At 37.6% G+C, this 17199-nt stretch overlaps 1 protein-coding gene across 1 annotated transcript; it reads right to left on the reverse strand.

Moving 5' to 3' along the window:
• Positions 1-2239: 2239 nt before the first annotated feature.
• On the reverse strand, positions 2240-3280 carry LOC115274421 (olfactory receptor 9A4-like). Its single transcript, XM_029917865.1, is given in 1 exon segment — positions 2240-3280. A coding segment is annotated over 1 exon segment (1041 nt).
• Between the last annotated feature and the right edge of the window lie 13919 nt (positions 3281-17199).

The raw sequence follows: 17199 nt of genomic DNA on the forward strand, positions 1-17199 counted from the left end.
GATGGAGTACTACATGGCAATGAGAGGGAATGACATATGGCCTTTTGTAGGAAAGTGGATGGACCTTGAGGGTGTCATGCTGAGCGAAGTAAGCCAGGCAGAGAAGGACAGAAACCATATGTTTGCACTCATAGGTCTAGGAGGAAAACAGGAAAGACCTAATGGAGAACCAGGGGGAGCGGAGGAGGGAGGGAGAGTTGGGGAGAGAGAGGGATGCAGAACTTGAGAGACTATTGAATGCTGAAAATGAACTGAGAGTTGAAGCGGAAGGGGGAGGGGGGAAAAGAGGTGGTGGTGATGGTGGAGGGCACTTAAGGGGAAGAGCACTGGGTGTTGTATGGAAAACAATTTGACAATAAAATATTATGGACAAAAAAGAATTATTTGATTTATTTTATTTCTTATTGTGGTAAAAATATATAATACAGATTCACCATTTTTAACCATTTTAAGTGTACAATTCAGCAGCATTAAGTACACACACACTGTTGTGCAACCATCACCACCATCCATCTCCAGGACACTTTGCCGTCCTAAGCTGAAATCTAGTACCCATTAATTAGTAACTCCTATTGCCCCCTTCCCCACCCCCTGCCGCCCACCATTCTACTTTCTGCCTCTATGAACTGGACTATTCTACATATCTTACATATGGAATCATACAACATTTTCCCTTTTATGTACACTCCTTTCATTTAGCAATGTTTTCAAGGGTCATCTATGTGACAGCATGCATCAGAATTTCATTGCTGTTTAAGTCTGAATAAAATCCCATCATGTGCATATACCACCTTTTGTTTACACACTTGTCTGTCTCCTCATTTATGGAGAGGCTTTTGCGTCACTTCCACTTTTTGACAAGTGTGAATAATGCTGCTATGATTGTGAATAAAGCTTCTGTTTCCTTTTATTTTGATTTTTGAGAATTATTAATACCCAATTATATGAATGCTTCATTATAAAAGTAAGTGGTCATATACAGCATGTGAACAGGAATATCTCCAGGGTTGGGGCAACGCCTCTCATTCAGAGCCTATAATAAGGACCACACAGTTTCAGACTACTGGTGGTGCACCTGAGAGGGACAGAGGACACCAGCACAGCACTCAAAACAGTATTGGCTCATTGGATTGCAGGGACGGGGGACGCAGAAGAATGGATGAGGACTCTAATATACCAGAATGTCCTGATACACGTGTGTGGCTGTTAGGAGTTGTAAAGCCTACTAGACAGTTCTCTACAATGGTATCATGACTATCATAAAGGTACAAAATGTACAGGTCAAGCCACTGGTGTATGCCAGTGGAAGACTCAGGAACAAGCCTACTGTCACAGAGGAAAGACAAATATTAGCCTACATTTGAAAAGAGACATAGAGAACAAGTACGAGAGATGGAGGAAAGAATGGGGATTGACCTCTTACCATCAAAGGACCCCTGCTCAACGCCATGGTCAGGAAGAAAATGTACAATCATACACAAATGCAGGGGCCCTATATCGTAGGGTTTCAATAATTTAACTATAGATTTAGCACAGTCCCAATCAATATCCCAGCAAGCATTTTGTAGATATCTACAAACTGATTGCAAAATTTATATGGAAAGAGAATGGTAATAGAATAGCCAAAATAGTTATGAAAAAGAAGAGTCATTTTTCATATCATTCCTTTATATCACATATTTATCAATTTACCTATATACATATAATCTAATATGCATGCATACTGATACACCCATTTGAATCCAGTACCACATGCCTGATTCTAGCCTTCTCCTCATGCTTCTCTCCACATACCTACCCACAGTGACAAACCTGGATCCCACCATTTGTTACTTTATTCGTTCACCTGTAGCATACATTGTACTGAAATTGCAGATTTGTTAACTCATACTCCAAGTGGGAAACAACTTTTTTAACAATACTATTATGATTGCGTTCAATTCATGAACCATGAGATCATGACCTGAGATGAATTTAGTCACTTACCCAACTGAACGACCCAGGGGCACCAAGAGCTAAACATTCTTAAAAGTATTAAATATATTTTGTACATGTAAACTTGTAAAATTTATACTGTAAGATGTATTATAACTACAGAAGAGTGTATAAATGTCTATATTTAATTAGAAAATAATAATGTGATCTCCAAAGAAGGAAATATCCAAATATAAATTGGTGGACTAGCAGTGTCTTAAAATTCCTTTGAAGAATTTGGTAGAATTCCCTTGTAGATCACAAACTATTTGATGATGAAAATGAAAATTTCAGATTGAGTTAGTGCTATCAGACTATGCAGGTCCATGAAAATGAGTTCATGTTTGTCCTCAGGACACAGGTAATCCTTGAGGGGTTGACAGCAGCGTTTCATGACATATCGAAACGCCTCTATGAATTTGTCATTCCGGAGGGTGAAGATGAATGGGTTCAGGAAAGGGGCCACCACTAAAACCATCAGTGACGCAACCCTGTTGTACTCAGCTGCCTACGTTTGCTTCGGTTTCACATAGAGAAACAAGCAGGTGCCATACCCAATCACAACATAAGTGAAGTGAGAGGCACACGTAGAGAAGGCTTTCCTCCGACCAGAGGCTGAGGGGATCTTCAGGATTGTGGAGATGATGTAGGTGTAGGAGATGATTGTAGGAATCAAAGAACCAAAAAGAACAAAAACAGCCATTAAGAATAGGATGAACTCTATGAAAAGGGTATTGTTGCAGGACAGTGTCAGCAATTGCCCTCGGTCACAGAAGAAATTGTTCACCACATTCGATTTGCAGAAGGTAAGCTGAAATGTGGCATAAATTGGCCAGATTTCAGAAAGGAACTCAAACACCCATGACACGATGACCACCCAGATGCAGGTGCGGCTGTTCATGATGATATTGTACCTCAAAGGGTTGCAGACAGCTACGTAACGGTCCACAGCCATCGCTCCCAGCAATGCAAACTCCGTGGTCCCCAAAGAAAGGTACAGGAAGAGCTGGGTGACACATGCAGCCAGAGATATTGTCTGCATCCCAGGGAGCAGCAGCCCCCAAAGCATCACAGGTACGATAATAGTTGTTACCAAGATCTCCAAGGCAGAGAAATGACCAAGGAAGAAATACATGGGGGACTTCAGACGTCTATCAACACAGACAATCACGATGATGACCATGTTTCCTACCAATGTCACTGAGTAGAAGAAGAAGAAGATAGCAAAAAGGATATGGCGTAGTTCTTGGGAGCCAGGGAAGCCAAGGAGATAAAATTCAGTGGCACCAGAGTGATTCCCCAACATTAGTTCCTTGTGAAATCTAAAGAGCAAAAGAGAGAACAAGTTTCTAAGATTAAAGACAATTAGAAAGATTAAAGACAATTCTAGTTTGAGGAAATATATCCTAATCCTAGACTCCATGATATGTTTGTTTTCTATACAAACTTGGTGTTAAATTTTTTACAAAGGACATGCATAATATGTGAAGGTAAAGGTAAATGCCCAAGAAGATGAGCAATCGATACCAACACCCTACACTAGGCATGAAAACCCATCCACCTGGTATGTACCTGTCTCCCAATTCACCAGCCATCCTCCCTCCAATTCTGCCCTGACCTGTCATCCTGTCCACTTCCCTGACTATAATGTGCTCACTTATACCATCCTCTCTTCCATCCCTAGTGCCCAGAAGTGCCTTCTCTGCCTCTTATACGCATGTTCTGCATGAAAGTGCTACATTTCAAGAGTTCTAATAATAACCCATCCCCAGCATACCCAATCACACCCAAACATGGTTCCTCCTTTCTTTGTGTCCTCTAAACATAGACTCCATTTGCAATATATTCATATTAAGTTTTTGCCTCAATTGCATTATCAACTTTACAGTGTGATTAGCAAGTGAGACATTTCTAGCACATTGTCATAAGAGACAATATTTGAGACAAAATATTGAGTCTTTTCCTGACTTCTGGAAAGCTGCCTCCCTTGTGTGGATTATTCATCTTCTTCTTATTATTTCCAATAAGAGTCATCCTTCATTTCTCATTTCAGTAAATGTTTATCCTCCAAAAGCAAAGAGACTCTAGACTCCCCATTATGATTCTATTGGTCAGTAAATGACAACAGAAGGAAGTCCTGTCTGCACTTCAGTCTCCACTCCGGGGCCAGAAGGCAAAAAAACAGCTCTGGTATATAGGCAAAATACTCCATATTCCCCAGGTCTCAAAGGTCTAATTGCAGATGAGAGACAAGATCTCTAAATGGGCAACCCAACCTTCTAATTGAACTGCCAGGATCCCAGGCCTAGTGAAAAACTTGGGAAATTCCGAAGAGCACATATGCTTTTCTCTGACCTTCTATTTTCTCCAGAGCCCTAGGGTTAGAAAATAGTTAAAAGACACTAATATAAATCATACTGAATTCCTCAGGGAGATCTGAGTTCTTTGCCTCACCACATACAAGTCTTTGTTCAAATATCTCCTCTCCACAGCACTTTTCCACATATCTCCTTCAAACAATTATGCACATTTTCACTTCTAACCCCTTTAGATTGTCTTTTTCTATTGGCTTTCATCAATAGCTCCAATCATATAATACATTTACTTGTTTATTAATTTATCATCATCAAAATCCTAGATTAGAATTAAGTACCTTGAAGTAACTTTATTTTATCTTTCTTGTATTATCACTTGTGAAAAGAACAGTCTGACAAAGTATGTGTTCTATAAATATCTTAAGTGACCTTATCAATTAACAGGTTAAAGAACAAATTAATGAATAAACAAAGAGTATCCAACATTTCTACCCTTGCCTTCATTCACTTTTCTCCAAAGCATTGCCCAGTCAACCTGCAATCTCTCTTCCCAGAGATCCCCCACAAGATGGCAAGCAGGTATTAGAAAAAGATGAAGAGATATGAGAGAACAGGAACTTAGGTGATGGCAGAGAGTGTGCCCACTGCCAACACTGGGCACCGTGAAGTTGCTCTTTGCTATGGAGCAATGATTTGATGGAGGATCATCTAATATGCAACTGCCTTAGTCCTACTCTTCAGGCTCTAGGTGTCCTCATTTTACATGGCAGCCAAGCCTAGACTCTCCCATAATAATGCTATTGTGCTCTCTCCTTCACCAAGGGGCATGCCTGGAAGATACTCACCTCCAGAGAAGGGCTGGAAAGTACTTTTGTTCTTCAAGCATCAATGCAGGGTACCCATGGTTAGTAAAGAGCCATGCTTGGGACACAAGGACAGTTCCTGCTGTCTCCAGTCATGGTGAAAAATACTATCAGCTCACAGGAGCTCAGGAAAAACTCCAGAAGTAGTGCTGAGAGGAATCTAGCTATCTCTCTCTCTCATTCTCTGCCTTCTAACTATCTATCCTTGGGGATGGATAGTTATGCACTGAGGAGTAATTTGCACAGGTTCAGAGACACACTAGGGATATAGTCAAGGAAAAACTGAAGAAACTTTCACTTTTCCCTCCTGAGGATAATCAAGTTTTAGACCCTGGATAAGTTATGTGCATTGGAAAACTTAAAAACTCCTAGTCAAGGATTTCTCAACTTCCAGGCTGTCTTCCTCCCAGGACCTTGTCACAACACCAAGCTGTGAACACTTAGCTCCCTGATCTGCTCTCTGCTTCTCCCTGACTCCACTTAGCCCCAAGGAGCCTGAGCTACCCCCAAGCTGATGACCCCACTCCAAGACACACATCAGAAACCTAGAGGCCACTAAATTTTCTTCATCATCTCATTCAAGGTTCTCATTCAGCCTTCTCATTCAAGGTTCTATGAAGCACATCTTTCCCAGATGATCTTTCCACACTCTCCACTACATACCCTGTCCATAGTAATGGGAGCCTGGTAAGACAAATACAGAGGACTTACCACTTATGCCAACGTCACATTCTGTTAATTCCACAGCCCATTCCAGTCCCTCCAACATGCACCCAACTCTGGATGTTCAGCCATACATTTCCCTTCTAGATCTTCAAATGCTCTCAGGTCACCTCAATGTGCTGCTTGAATTGAGGGGTCAAACTTGAAGAAATAATATTCAGAATTAACAGCAACAAAATGCTGCATAAAAGAGAAGATGGCTGGGATGTTGAGTAAAACAACAAAATCACATTTAAAATATTTACTTTTACATATATAAGAACAACTGCCATTTTTCATGAAATTAGCATGGGTCATTATTTTAAAATAAAATGGAAGGATATAAGAAAAAGTTTAAATATCCCTCTCCCCATCTGCTTGATTGTCCTGATCCATCTCCTAGAGCTAAATATTATTATAAATTATTAATTTTCTAGTGTACTCATACAGTTTTTGTGGGTTTACAATAATATCTGTATGTTCTTTCTATGTAAATGATATTTTAAAAGTATGCTATTCTGCTACCTCCTTCTTGATATATATGTATGTGTGTTTGTATATGCCCGCTTGTGTATTAACCTTTTCCATATTAACAATGATATGTCAAATAGATTTTGTTATTGCTTATCAAATATTTATTTATGAAATACTGATCATTCTTTAACAAATATGTTGATGATAATTTGATTTTCTCCAATTTTTCATGTTTATATTACTGTTGCACTAAACATTCTCATGTTTGAAAAGTTGTACAAGTGTAACATTTTAATTGTACTAAATTATGAGAAAGAATGGAATCTGGCCATTTGTAGCAAAGTGGATGGACCTCGAGGGTGTCATGCTAAGCGAAATAAGTCAGGCAGAGAAGGACAGATACCATATGTTTGCACTCATAGGTCTAACAGGAGAAACCTAACAGAGGACCATAGGGAAGGGAAGGGAGAAAGAGAGTTGGAGAGAGAAAGGGACACAAACCATGAGAAACTATTGAATACTGAAAATGAACCGAGGGCTGAAGGAGGAGGGGGTGGGGGGTGGGGGGTGATGATCAATGAGGGGGGGCACTTGTAGGGAGAAGCACTGGGTGTTGTATGGAAACCAATTTGACAATAAACTATTATTTAAAAAAAAATAAAAGAAACCTACTGAAATATAAAAAATAAATAAATAAACATAAAAAAGAAAAGTAAAAAATAAATTATGGGCTGTTATCAAATCACCCTCAAAAATTGCATTAATTTATAATCTCTTTTTTTAAGTTCTTATTTAAATTCCTGTTAGTTAACATACACTGTAGTATTAGTTTCAGGTGTACAACAAAGTGACTAAACACTTCCATACAATACCTGGTGATCATCACAAGAAGTACCCTCCTAAATCCCCATCACCTGTGTCACCCATCCTCCTTCCTACCACCCCTCTGGTAAGCAGCAGCTTGCTCTCTATAGTTAAGGGACTGTTTCTTGATTTGCTTCTCTCCCATTTTTCCCCCTTTGTTCATCTGTTTTGTTAATTAAATGGTTGTATCGGGCCTCTATTGGTCAAGGTATTTCTATTTAGGTGCTAGCCCCATGCAGATCCTAGAATGACACAAACATAAAAGAAGTCACTAATAATACTGTGAAGTAAAGACCCTTCCCTGAGGGTCTCACTCCCATTGGAAGTGCACTGACTGCTGCGATCACACACTCTGTCCTAGAGTGTGCCTGTTAGCCTCTGAGTAGACGTTTTGGGTCATGTGAAGACTGTTGGACAAAAATGAAGGAAGATTACTGTCAACTGAGGAAATCCAAGGAGGGTAGAACCTTTCCTGCAGAACCAGCTTTCCTCATTTAAGGCATGATACAGTTTCTCCTGATATCTTTCCAGTATTTTCAACTATAGACTGGCAGAGTAGGATGGAGAAGGAGGAAGGAATATAAAGTATTACAACTCCTTTGGAAAAAGTTTTGTTTCTTAGAAACTTATATATATATATATATATGTCCATATGATTTAGCAATTCTACTTGTAGGTAGTTGCCTAAAGTAAATCACAATGTAAATCCTCACAAATACTTCTGTTATAATGTTGAGTGCCTTTATTCATTATAACTAATGGCGACGGAAAATATCCATCAACAGAGAATGATATATTGTTATGAGGAGCTACCACTCAGCAACAAAAAGAAAAAAACCGCTGATAGACACCAAATGGATGAATTCAAGTACATTAGAATGAATGAAAAGGTCAAACACCAAACAATGCATATTGTCTGGTGCCATAAACTCTAGGATAGATAGAAAATACTCTGTAGTTAAAGGAACCCCAGCAATGATTGCCTCGGTGCTGAAGAGAAATTGGGGAAGATTAGGTGAGTAGTCTGAGGCTTATAGCTCTCATTTTTAAACTATTGGATTATATTGATTAGGTTTTTATTCAGCACATTGGCCTCTCTGTTAATGAGAGATATCGGCCTATAGTTTTCTTTTATGTAACGTCCTTGGCATGCCTTGGCACAATGGCAATTTTGGTTATCACAAAATGAGTTGGAAAATATGCCCTCCTTTCCTATTTTATGGAAAAAAAGTTTGTATTATTTCCTCCTAAATTGTGTGGGGAAATCCACAAGTGAGGACATCTAGGCCAGGAGTTTTCTTTGTGAGAAAGTATTTCTAGGTGAAACATCTTTCGTAGCTATAGGACTATTCAAAACTTCAACTTCAGTTTGAGTTTTTCAGGTGAATTGCTTAATTCATCTAAGTCAAGTTTATTGACATAAGTTGTTCATGATATCCATTTTTATACATTTAATGATTTTTGTACTATTGTGATATCCTTTGTTTCCATTTCTGGAATATGGAATATGATATAGACCAGATATCTGGTTTATATTTCATGTTCTCAAGTCATCCTCCCTATGTGTGTCTCTTCACACACAGTGCCCTACTTATAAAAACAACAGTCATTAGGATTAGGGACCTACCCTACTTCACTATGACTTCATCTTCAATAATTACATCTGCAAAGAACCCATTTCCAATCAAGTTCACATTCTGATGTACTGAGAAGTTAAAGTTTCGACATGTGAATTTTGACAGACATAATTCAACCCATAGCAGATGTCTTGATTGCTTCCAATGGAGCAATTTTGAATAGCTACAGTACATTCATGTGCAAGTTAGGTGTAGACATAGTTTTAAATTCATCTGTGTATATACTAAGGAAGATAATTGCTGGGTTGTACAGTCATTGTAAGAAATTGCCAAATTGTCTTCCAAAGTAACAGTACCATTTTGCATTCCCAACAGCAATGAATGAGTGTTCTGGTATTCCACATCCTTGCCAACATATGTGTTTTGGATTTTAGCCATTCTAATAGGTGTGGGTGGTATTTCATTGTTTAATTTGAAATATCCACATGACACAAGATGTCAATCATTTTTATATGCTTATTTATCACCTGCATATGTTCTTTATTGAAGTGTCTGTTCAGATCTTTTGTCCATTTTTTAATTGAAATATGTGTTCTTATTGTTGAGTTTTAAGAGTTCTTTGTATATTTTGAATACATGTCCAATATTTTATATGTGCTTTGCAAATATTTTCTCCCTAACGGTGGCTTGTCTTTTCATTCTCTTAACAATCTTTCCCAGAACAGAAGTTGAAGTTTTCGATTTTTTGTTTCCTAAATCATGCTTTTGGTATTGTATCCAAAAAGTATTCATCTAACACAAGATCACCTAGTTTTCTCCTCTGTTAGGCTGTGATATTTTGTAGCTTTGCATTTGACATTTAGGTCTCTGCTCCAAGTTGAGTTTATCTTTGTGAAAGGTGTAAGGTCTGTGTCCAGATTTTTTTCATGAAGTTGTCCAGTTGTTCTAGCACCTTTTGTAGAAAAGACTGTTTTCTTCATTGAATTGCCTTTGGTTTTTGGTTACAGATCAGTTGATGATATCTGTATGTCTCTATTTCTGGGATTTCTATTTTCTTCCACTGATATATTTCTCTGTTATTTCACCAATAACACACTGTCTTGATAATTACAGCTCTATAATAAGTCTTGAAGTTGGGTAGAGTCAGTACCTTCTACTCTGTTCTTCAGGATTGTGTTGGTTATTCTGGGCCTTTCACCTTTCCATATAAACACTAGTATCAGTTTGTCATTTTCTACAAAATAACTTACTGGGATTTTGACTGAGACTGAATTGAATCTATAGATTAAATTGGGTAGGATTGATATCTTATAATACAGCTTTCCTCTGCATGAATATGGGGTATTTCTCCATTTATGCAGATCTTTTATTTCTTTCATCAGAATTTTGTAGATTCTATAGTTCTCCTCATATAGAGGTTGCATAAATCTTGCTAGGTTTGTACCTGAATATTTTATGGTGCTAATTTAAATAGCATTGTATTTTTACTTCCAAATGCCAAGTTTTTATTGCTGGTATATAGGAAAGCAAGTATACAGGATATTGACTGACTTCTGTATACTAACTTTATATCTTGTTACTTTGCTATAATCACTTTTAAAAAACACTATACCACTTCATAGGTAGTGCTGGTATCTTATATCAGAATATCCCCATTCCTCCTTCACATACCTTAAACATTGCTATTATACATTTCACTTATTCAAAAACTATAATCATCCAATATGCAGCTGCTGTGCCATTCAGACAAAGTGTTATGTGCAGGATCAGGTAACATTAAGATAAATTAAGGATTTTATTATAATTTATTCCTTCTCTAAGGTTCTTCCTTTCTTTCTATAGATTAGATTTCTGAACTGTATTATTTTCCTTCTCCTTAAACAACTTCTTTTTAATATTTCTTGCAAGGCAGGTCTATTAGTGACAACTTCCCTCAAATTTTGTTTGTCTGAGAGTTTTTAATTCTTCACATTTTAAAGACAATTTCATGAGATACAGAATTTTAGGTTGGCAGATATTTTTGTCAATATATTAAATATTTTACTCTGCATTTCTTTTTGGCTTTTTTTTCTGAAGATGAGTCTAATGCAATTCTTACTCTTATTCCTCTGTAGGTAAGGTGTTTCCTCCCCTTCTGGCACTTTCCAATATTTTTATTTGTCTTTGATTTTCTGCACTTTGAACATGACATACCTACATGTAAATTGTTTGGTGTTTATCCTGGTTGGTATTCTCTGGGAGTCCTTAATTTGTGATTTGATGCCTGTTATTAGTTTTAGAAAGTTATCAGTCATTATTACTTCAAAAGTTTGCCTCTTCCTTCTCATATCTCCATTGTACATCCCTTTATCATTGTTCCAAAATTCTTAGATAATCATTTTTATCGTTTGCATTCATTTTCCACTTTGCATTTCAGTTCTAGAAGTTTTTAATGACATATTTTTAAGCTCAGTGATTCTTTACTCAACTATATACACTCTTCTGCTGAGCTGTTTAAAGACATTCTTTGTAAAAATAAAAAATAAAGACATTCTTTGTTTTTGTTAAGATTTTTTTCTAGCACTTCATTTTTATTCTCTCTTAGAATTTCCATTTCTCTGCTGATTTCACTCATCAGTTCTTGCATTTTTGTCCACACTGCTACCAAGCCTCTAGCATATTAACCATACAGTTATTTTAAAGTTCCAATTTGGTCATTTCAACATTTCTGCCATATATGAGTCTAGTTCTGATGTTTGCTCTGTCTCTTGATACTTGGTTTTCTTTGCTTGCTTGCTTGGTTGTCTTTTAGTATGCCTTGTAATGCTTCATTGGAAACTGGACATTACATATTGGGTAAATAGACCTGAGGGAACATGTCTTCTATGTGAGGTTTTATGATCATCTGGATAGGAATTGGGCTGTGTTTATGCTTTACTGTAGCTGTAGGTGTCAGAGGCTAAAATATATTTGTTGTTCTTATTTTTGTCTCAGCTACTGTCTTTGTGTTTCCCTAGAATCTTCTTTCTTATTTTTTACCTTTTATTTAAATTACAGTTACTTAACATACAGTGTAGTACTAGTTTCAGGGGTACAATACAGTGGTTCAACACTTCCATGTAACACCTGGTTCTCATACCAGCAAGTACACTCCTTAATCTCCATCACCTATTTCACCCATCCCCCACCTTCCTCCCTTCTGGAAACCATCATTTTAGTCCTAATAGTTAAGAATCCATTTCTTGTTTCTCTCTCTCTTTTTTTCCCCATGATTGTTTATTTTTTTAGAATCTCCTTCTTAAATAGGGTCTTAGACTCACAATTCTTTCTGTGGTAATCCTCTGTTACCATATAGGAGCCCTACTGATGTGGGGTTAAAGGGTAGAGCGCGTGAGGCATTCTAAAGCCCAAGGATTAGGATTCAGTCTTTTAGTGAACCTGTGTCTCTGGGTTGAGACTTTCAGCTTCCTTGTAACTTTGGTGAAACAGAAAGGGCAGAGAGGTTGAGTTGGGTATTTATTTCCCTTCCCCCAGATTGGTTAGCTCTGGTAAAAGTCCACATATTTAGGCTTTGGCAAAATACTTTCCCTGGAAGGTAGGCTTGTAAGGAATGCTCTTAGTGTATTTCAGAATGTTTACCTTTCCCTTTCCCCTAATTTGATAGATAATTCTGATTTCTCTGATCTCCACTCTGACAAGGATCCTAGATATACACCTAACTCACAAATGTGTGGGGCCTTCCTGAGCCTGAGACCCTCTGGGGGTTGTAGCCCTCAAGTTTGTCTACCCTGAGGCTCTGAACATTGGTCAAGTACACTTCAAATTTTTTGACCCTCATACTGGCTCCAGCAATAGAGCTTCTGCTCCAGAGTTTCTGCCTTGGTACATTGTGATTCCTTGTATTTTCTGGTATTTCCAAGTTGGACCAAATTGGTTTGCCCTGTGATCTCAGTTCTTTGATGGATTTAAGAAAGCATGCTGGTTTTTACCTTCTTTGTGTTTTATGCTTGTTGTGAGGACAACAGTGACAACTTCCAAGCTCCTTACATATTAAACTGGAAACTGGAAGTTCCTCTAATTATTTGATTTTAATATAAAGTACAGATACAGAAACACTACACAAAGCAAATGTATATCATAATTTATCATGAGGTAAGTACCCTTGTAGTTACCATCCAGATCAAAGTAAAAGAGAGAACACTCATGGAAACTCCAGAACCTTCTTCATTGCCTCATTACAATTATAATTCTACCTCCTCAAAAGTACCTATTTTTGAAGTGATCATTTCACTGCATTTCTTTTATCACCCAAATTTGCATCACTATATTCTCTAGTTTAGTCTTGTCAATTTTTTAAAATTTCACTAATCTCCTTAGTCCTTTACACTGCAGATCCTTTCAGCATCCTGTTCTTTTCCTTATAACCTCTCTGCTGAATTCATTCAGTGTTTTGGCAGTAGTTTCCTATGGTCTGGATTTTGGTGAAGGCATCCTTACAGTACAGCTAAATATATCTTTCTGTTCTCCACATATTTTCTTATGAATTGGCAGCAGAATTCAGAGAATTGATCAGATTAAGATGCTCTAGTTTTGATAAAATATAGGACTGTTATATCCTTTCTTCAAAAGACACATAATATTTCCTTTGTCTTTTCCATGATGTTAGAAACAGTTGACGCATGATGTATAGACCTAGTATTTCATTTAGGATTGCCTAATAATGATATTCTAATTCTATCATTTCTCATTAATTAGATATAATTCTTTGATATTTTCATTTACGATATATTTTCTCAAAATAAACACTTGAATCTTTCCATTTACCAGATCTCAAAATAATGAATAAATTTCCTTAATCTCTCTTAAAGTGAATAACTTGTAGATATCTTTATGACCTCATGGATCTAAATATATTTGGTGGAGGGTGCTTTTCAAGGTGAGCACTGGGTGTCATATATAAGAGAAGAATCACTGGGTTCAACTCCTGAATCCAAGACTACACTGTATGTTAACTAACTTGAATTTAAAAATAAATAAAAGGGAAAAAAACTAGATGCAAGAGCAAATATATATATATATATATATATATATATATATATGTGTGTGTGTGTGTGTATGTATATGTATATATATATGTATGTATATGTATATGTATATATATATATTTGATGGGTTTAATATGATTGCAATTATTATATTTTTGAACTATAACATGCTATTTGGGCTAGTGAAAGTTTCTTCAGTTTGGCCCTTGAATCTTTTTTAAGTGTCCCTAGTAATCTCTGATACCTGGTGTGACAAAATGTTCCCAACTTATCCTGTTGATTTCCTTCCCCAAACCTGGAATCAACCATTTCTCCAGAAGCACTTGTTTCTTATTGTTTAAATGGTCATTTAGGATCATGATCTGGGCCCAAAGGGCATGCTCATTGTTATTGCATTGGCCACTAATCTAGCACTCTTAAAAGACACATTTAGAAAACACACACACACACACACACACACACACACACACACACACGTGTATATATATAGAAAGAGACAGAGAGACAGACAGAGTGAGAGAGAGGGGGGAAAGGAGAGATTCACATTGATATATCTGAAATTCAAGAACAAAGACACTTTGATAACGGCGCACACCAATCTGGCTGCAGCCCCCGCAGTGGGGGGGGGGGTTCAAATATTTAGTCTGACAGCAGGCTCCACACACCAACAAATTTCAGAGAATAACACAGGAAAAGCGCCCTGCAGTTCGGGCACTACCCCTTGGGCAAATGCCTTATTGGACTCAACACAAGCCCAAGACAGCCCCAAAATGGCCCAAAAACAACACAGGTATCAAACACTACCCAGAGATGTCAAAGAGAAGCAGTGCAGGCAACGGGACTGAATGCAAACCCAGCTCACCCACAACAGCAGAGCACACCACACACACATAGAAGACACTCCCGAAGTGCCAGTTCCTAGTGAAGAGGGGACACTGCACTGCAGGCACTAGAGGACCACATCTTCATAAGGCCACTACTTTCAAGAGCAGGAGACATAGCTGACTTTCCTAACACACAGAAACAGACACAGAGAGATATAAAACAATGACACAGAGACAAAATGAAACAGAGGAATATGTACCAAATGAAAGAAAAGGACAAAATCACACCAAGAAAGCTAGATGAAAGAGATAAATAATATGCCTGATAGAGAATTTAAAGCATTGGTCATAAAGATCTCACTGAACTTGAGTAAAGAGAGGAGGGCCTCAGTAAACCCTTAATAAAGAGACAGAAAACATGAAATGAACCGATTAGAGATGAAGAACTCAATGAGTAAAATTAAAAATACACTAGAGGAAATAAATAGTTGACTAAAGGAAGCAGAAGAACACTAAGTGACCTGGAGGAGACAGTAATGGAAAACAATCAAACTAAACAGGAGAGAGGAAAAAATAATAATAATAAATAAAAATGGACTGGTGAATCTTAGCAACACCACCAAGTATAATTACATTTACATTATAGAAGTCCCAGAAGAAGAGAGAGAAAAGAGGCATAAAATTTTTTGAAGAAGCAATAGCTGTAAACTTCCCCAATCTGGGAAGGAAAAAGAAACCCAGATTCTGGGGGCACAGAAAGCCCCCAACATAATCAACCTAAGAAGGTGCACACCCAGACACTTAGTAATTAAAATGGGAAAGAGTAGTGATAAAGACAGAATTTTAAAAGCAGCAAGAGAAAGAAGACAGTTATGTACAAAGGAAGCCCCAAAAGGCTATCAGATGATTTTTCAGCAGGCCATAGGGAGTGACATGATATATTGAAAGTGCTAAAAGTAAAAAACCCTGAAATTAAGAAGATTCTATCCAGCAAGGCTGTTATTCAGAAAAATAATAATGATAAAGTATTTCCCAGATGAACAAAAGTTAAAGGAAAATGTGACCACTAAGTCAGCCCTACAAGAAATGTTAAAAGGGACCATTTGAGTGGAAGGCAAAGATCCCAAGCAGGAGTTAGAAAAGTAGGAAGCACAAAATCAATATAATTAAGTATAACTATAAAAAATAAGCACTGGGTGTTATATGAAACCAATTTGACAATAAACTACTATAAAAAATTAAAAAATAATAATAAATAAATAAATCTGAATAAAAAAATAAAAATAAAAAAACAAGGCCAGAAATTTACAAAATAAAAAGATATAAAGTATGACACCATATACCTAAAACGTTAGGAGGGTAGGCAGAGGATTAATGAGTGGATTCATACTTAAGCAACCATTGGGCACCTAGGTGGCTCAGTTGGAAGCATTCAACTCTAAATTTGGGTTTGAGTCATGATCTCACAGTTCCTGAGTTTGAGGCCTGTGTCAGTACTGACAGTACAGAGCCTGCTTAGAATTCTCTCTCTGTCTCTCTCTAACCCTACTCACTTGTTCTCCCTCTCTCTTTCTCTCTCTCTCAAAATAAATATAAAAACAAAAATAATAAAAATAATTTTTTATTTTATTCATGACTTCTCTATTTTTCTTTTTTCCCTTTTTTTAATAGTTTATTGTCAAATTGGTTTCCATACAACACCCAGTGCTCTTCCTCACAAGTGCCCTCCTCCATCACCACCACCTCTTTTCCCCCCTCCCCCTTCCCCTTCAACCCTCAGTTCATTTTCAGTATTCAATAGTCTCTCACGTTTTGCGTCCCTCTCTCTCCCCAATTCTCTTTCCCTCTTCCCCTCCCCCTGGTCCTCCATTAGGTTTCTCCTGTTCTCTGTTAGACCTATGAGTGCAAAAATATGGTATCTGTCCTTCTCTGCCTGACTTATTTCGCTTAGCATGACACCCTTGAGGTCCATCCACGTTGCTACAAATGGCCAGATTTCATTCTTTCTCATTGCCATGTAATACTCCATTGTATATATAAACCACATCTTCTTATTCCATTCATCAGGTAACGGACATTTAGGCTCTTTCCATGTTTGGGCTATTGTTGACATTGCTGCTATGAACATTGGGGTACATGTGCCCCTATGCATCAGCACTTTTGTGTATCTTGGGTAAATCTCCAGCAGGGCTATTGCTGGGTCAGAAGGGAGTTCTATGGATAGTTTTTTGAGGAGTCTCCTCACTGTTTTCCAGAGCAGCTGCACCAGTTTACATTGCCACCAACAGTGCAGGAGGGTGTCCGTCTCTCCACACCCTTGCCAGCATCTACAGTCTCTTGATTTGTTCATTTTAGCTACTCTGACTGGCATGAGGTAGTATCTCAGTGTGGTTTTGATTTGTGTTTCCCTGATGATGAGTGATGTTGAGCATCGTTTTATGTGTCTGTAGGCCATCTGGATGTCCTCTTTGGAGAAGTGTCTGTTCATATCTTCTGCCCATTTCTTCACTGGATTATTTGTTTTGTGAGTGTGAAGTTTGGTGAGTTCCTTGTACATTTTCGATATTAGCCCTTTATCTGAT

The sequence above is a fragment of the Suricata suricatta genome, chromosome 2 (assembly GCF_006229205.1).
Source record: "Suricata suricatta isolate VVHF042 chromosome 2, meerkat_22Aug2017_6uvM2_HiC, whole genome shotgun sequence".
Taxonomy (NCBI): domain Eukaryota; kingdom Metazoa; phylum Chordata; class Mammalia; order Carnivora; family Herpestidae; genus Suricata; species Suricata suricatta.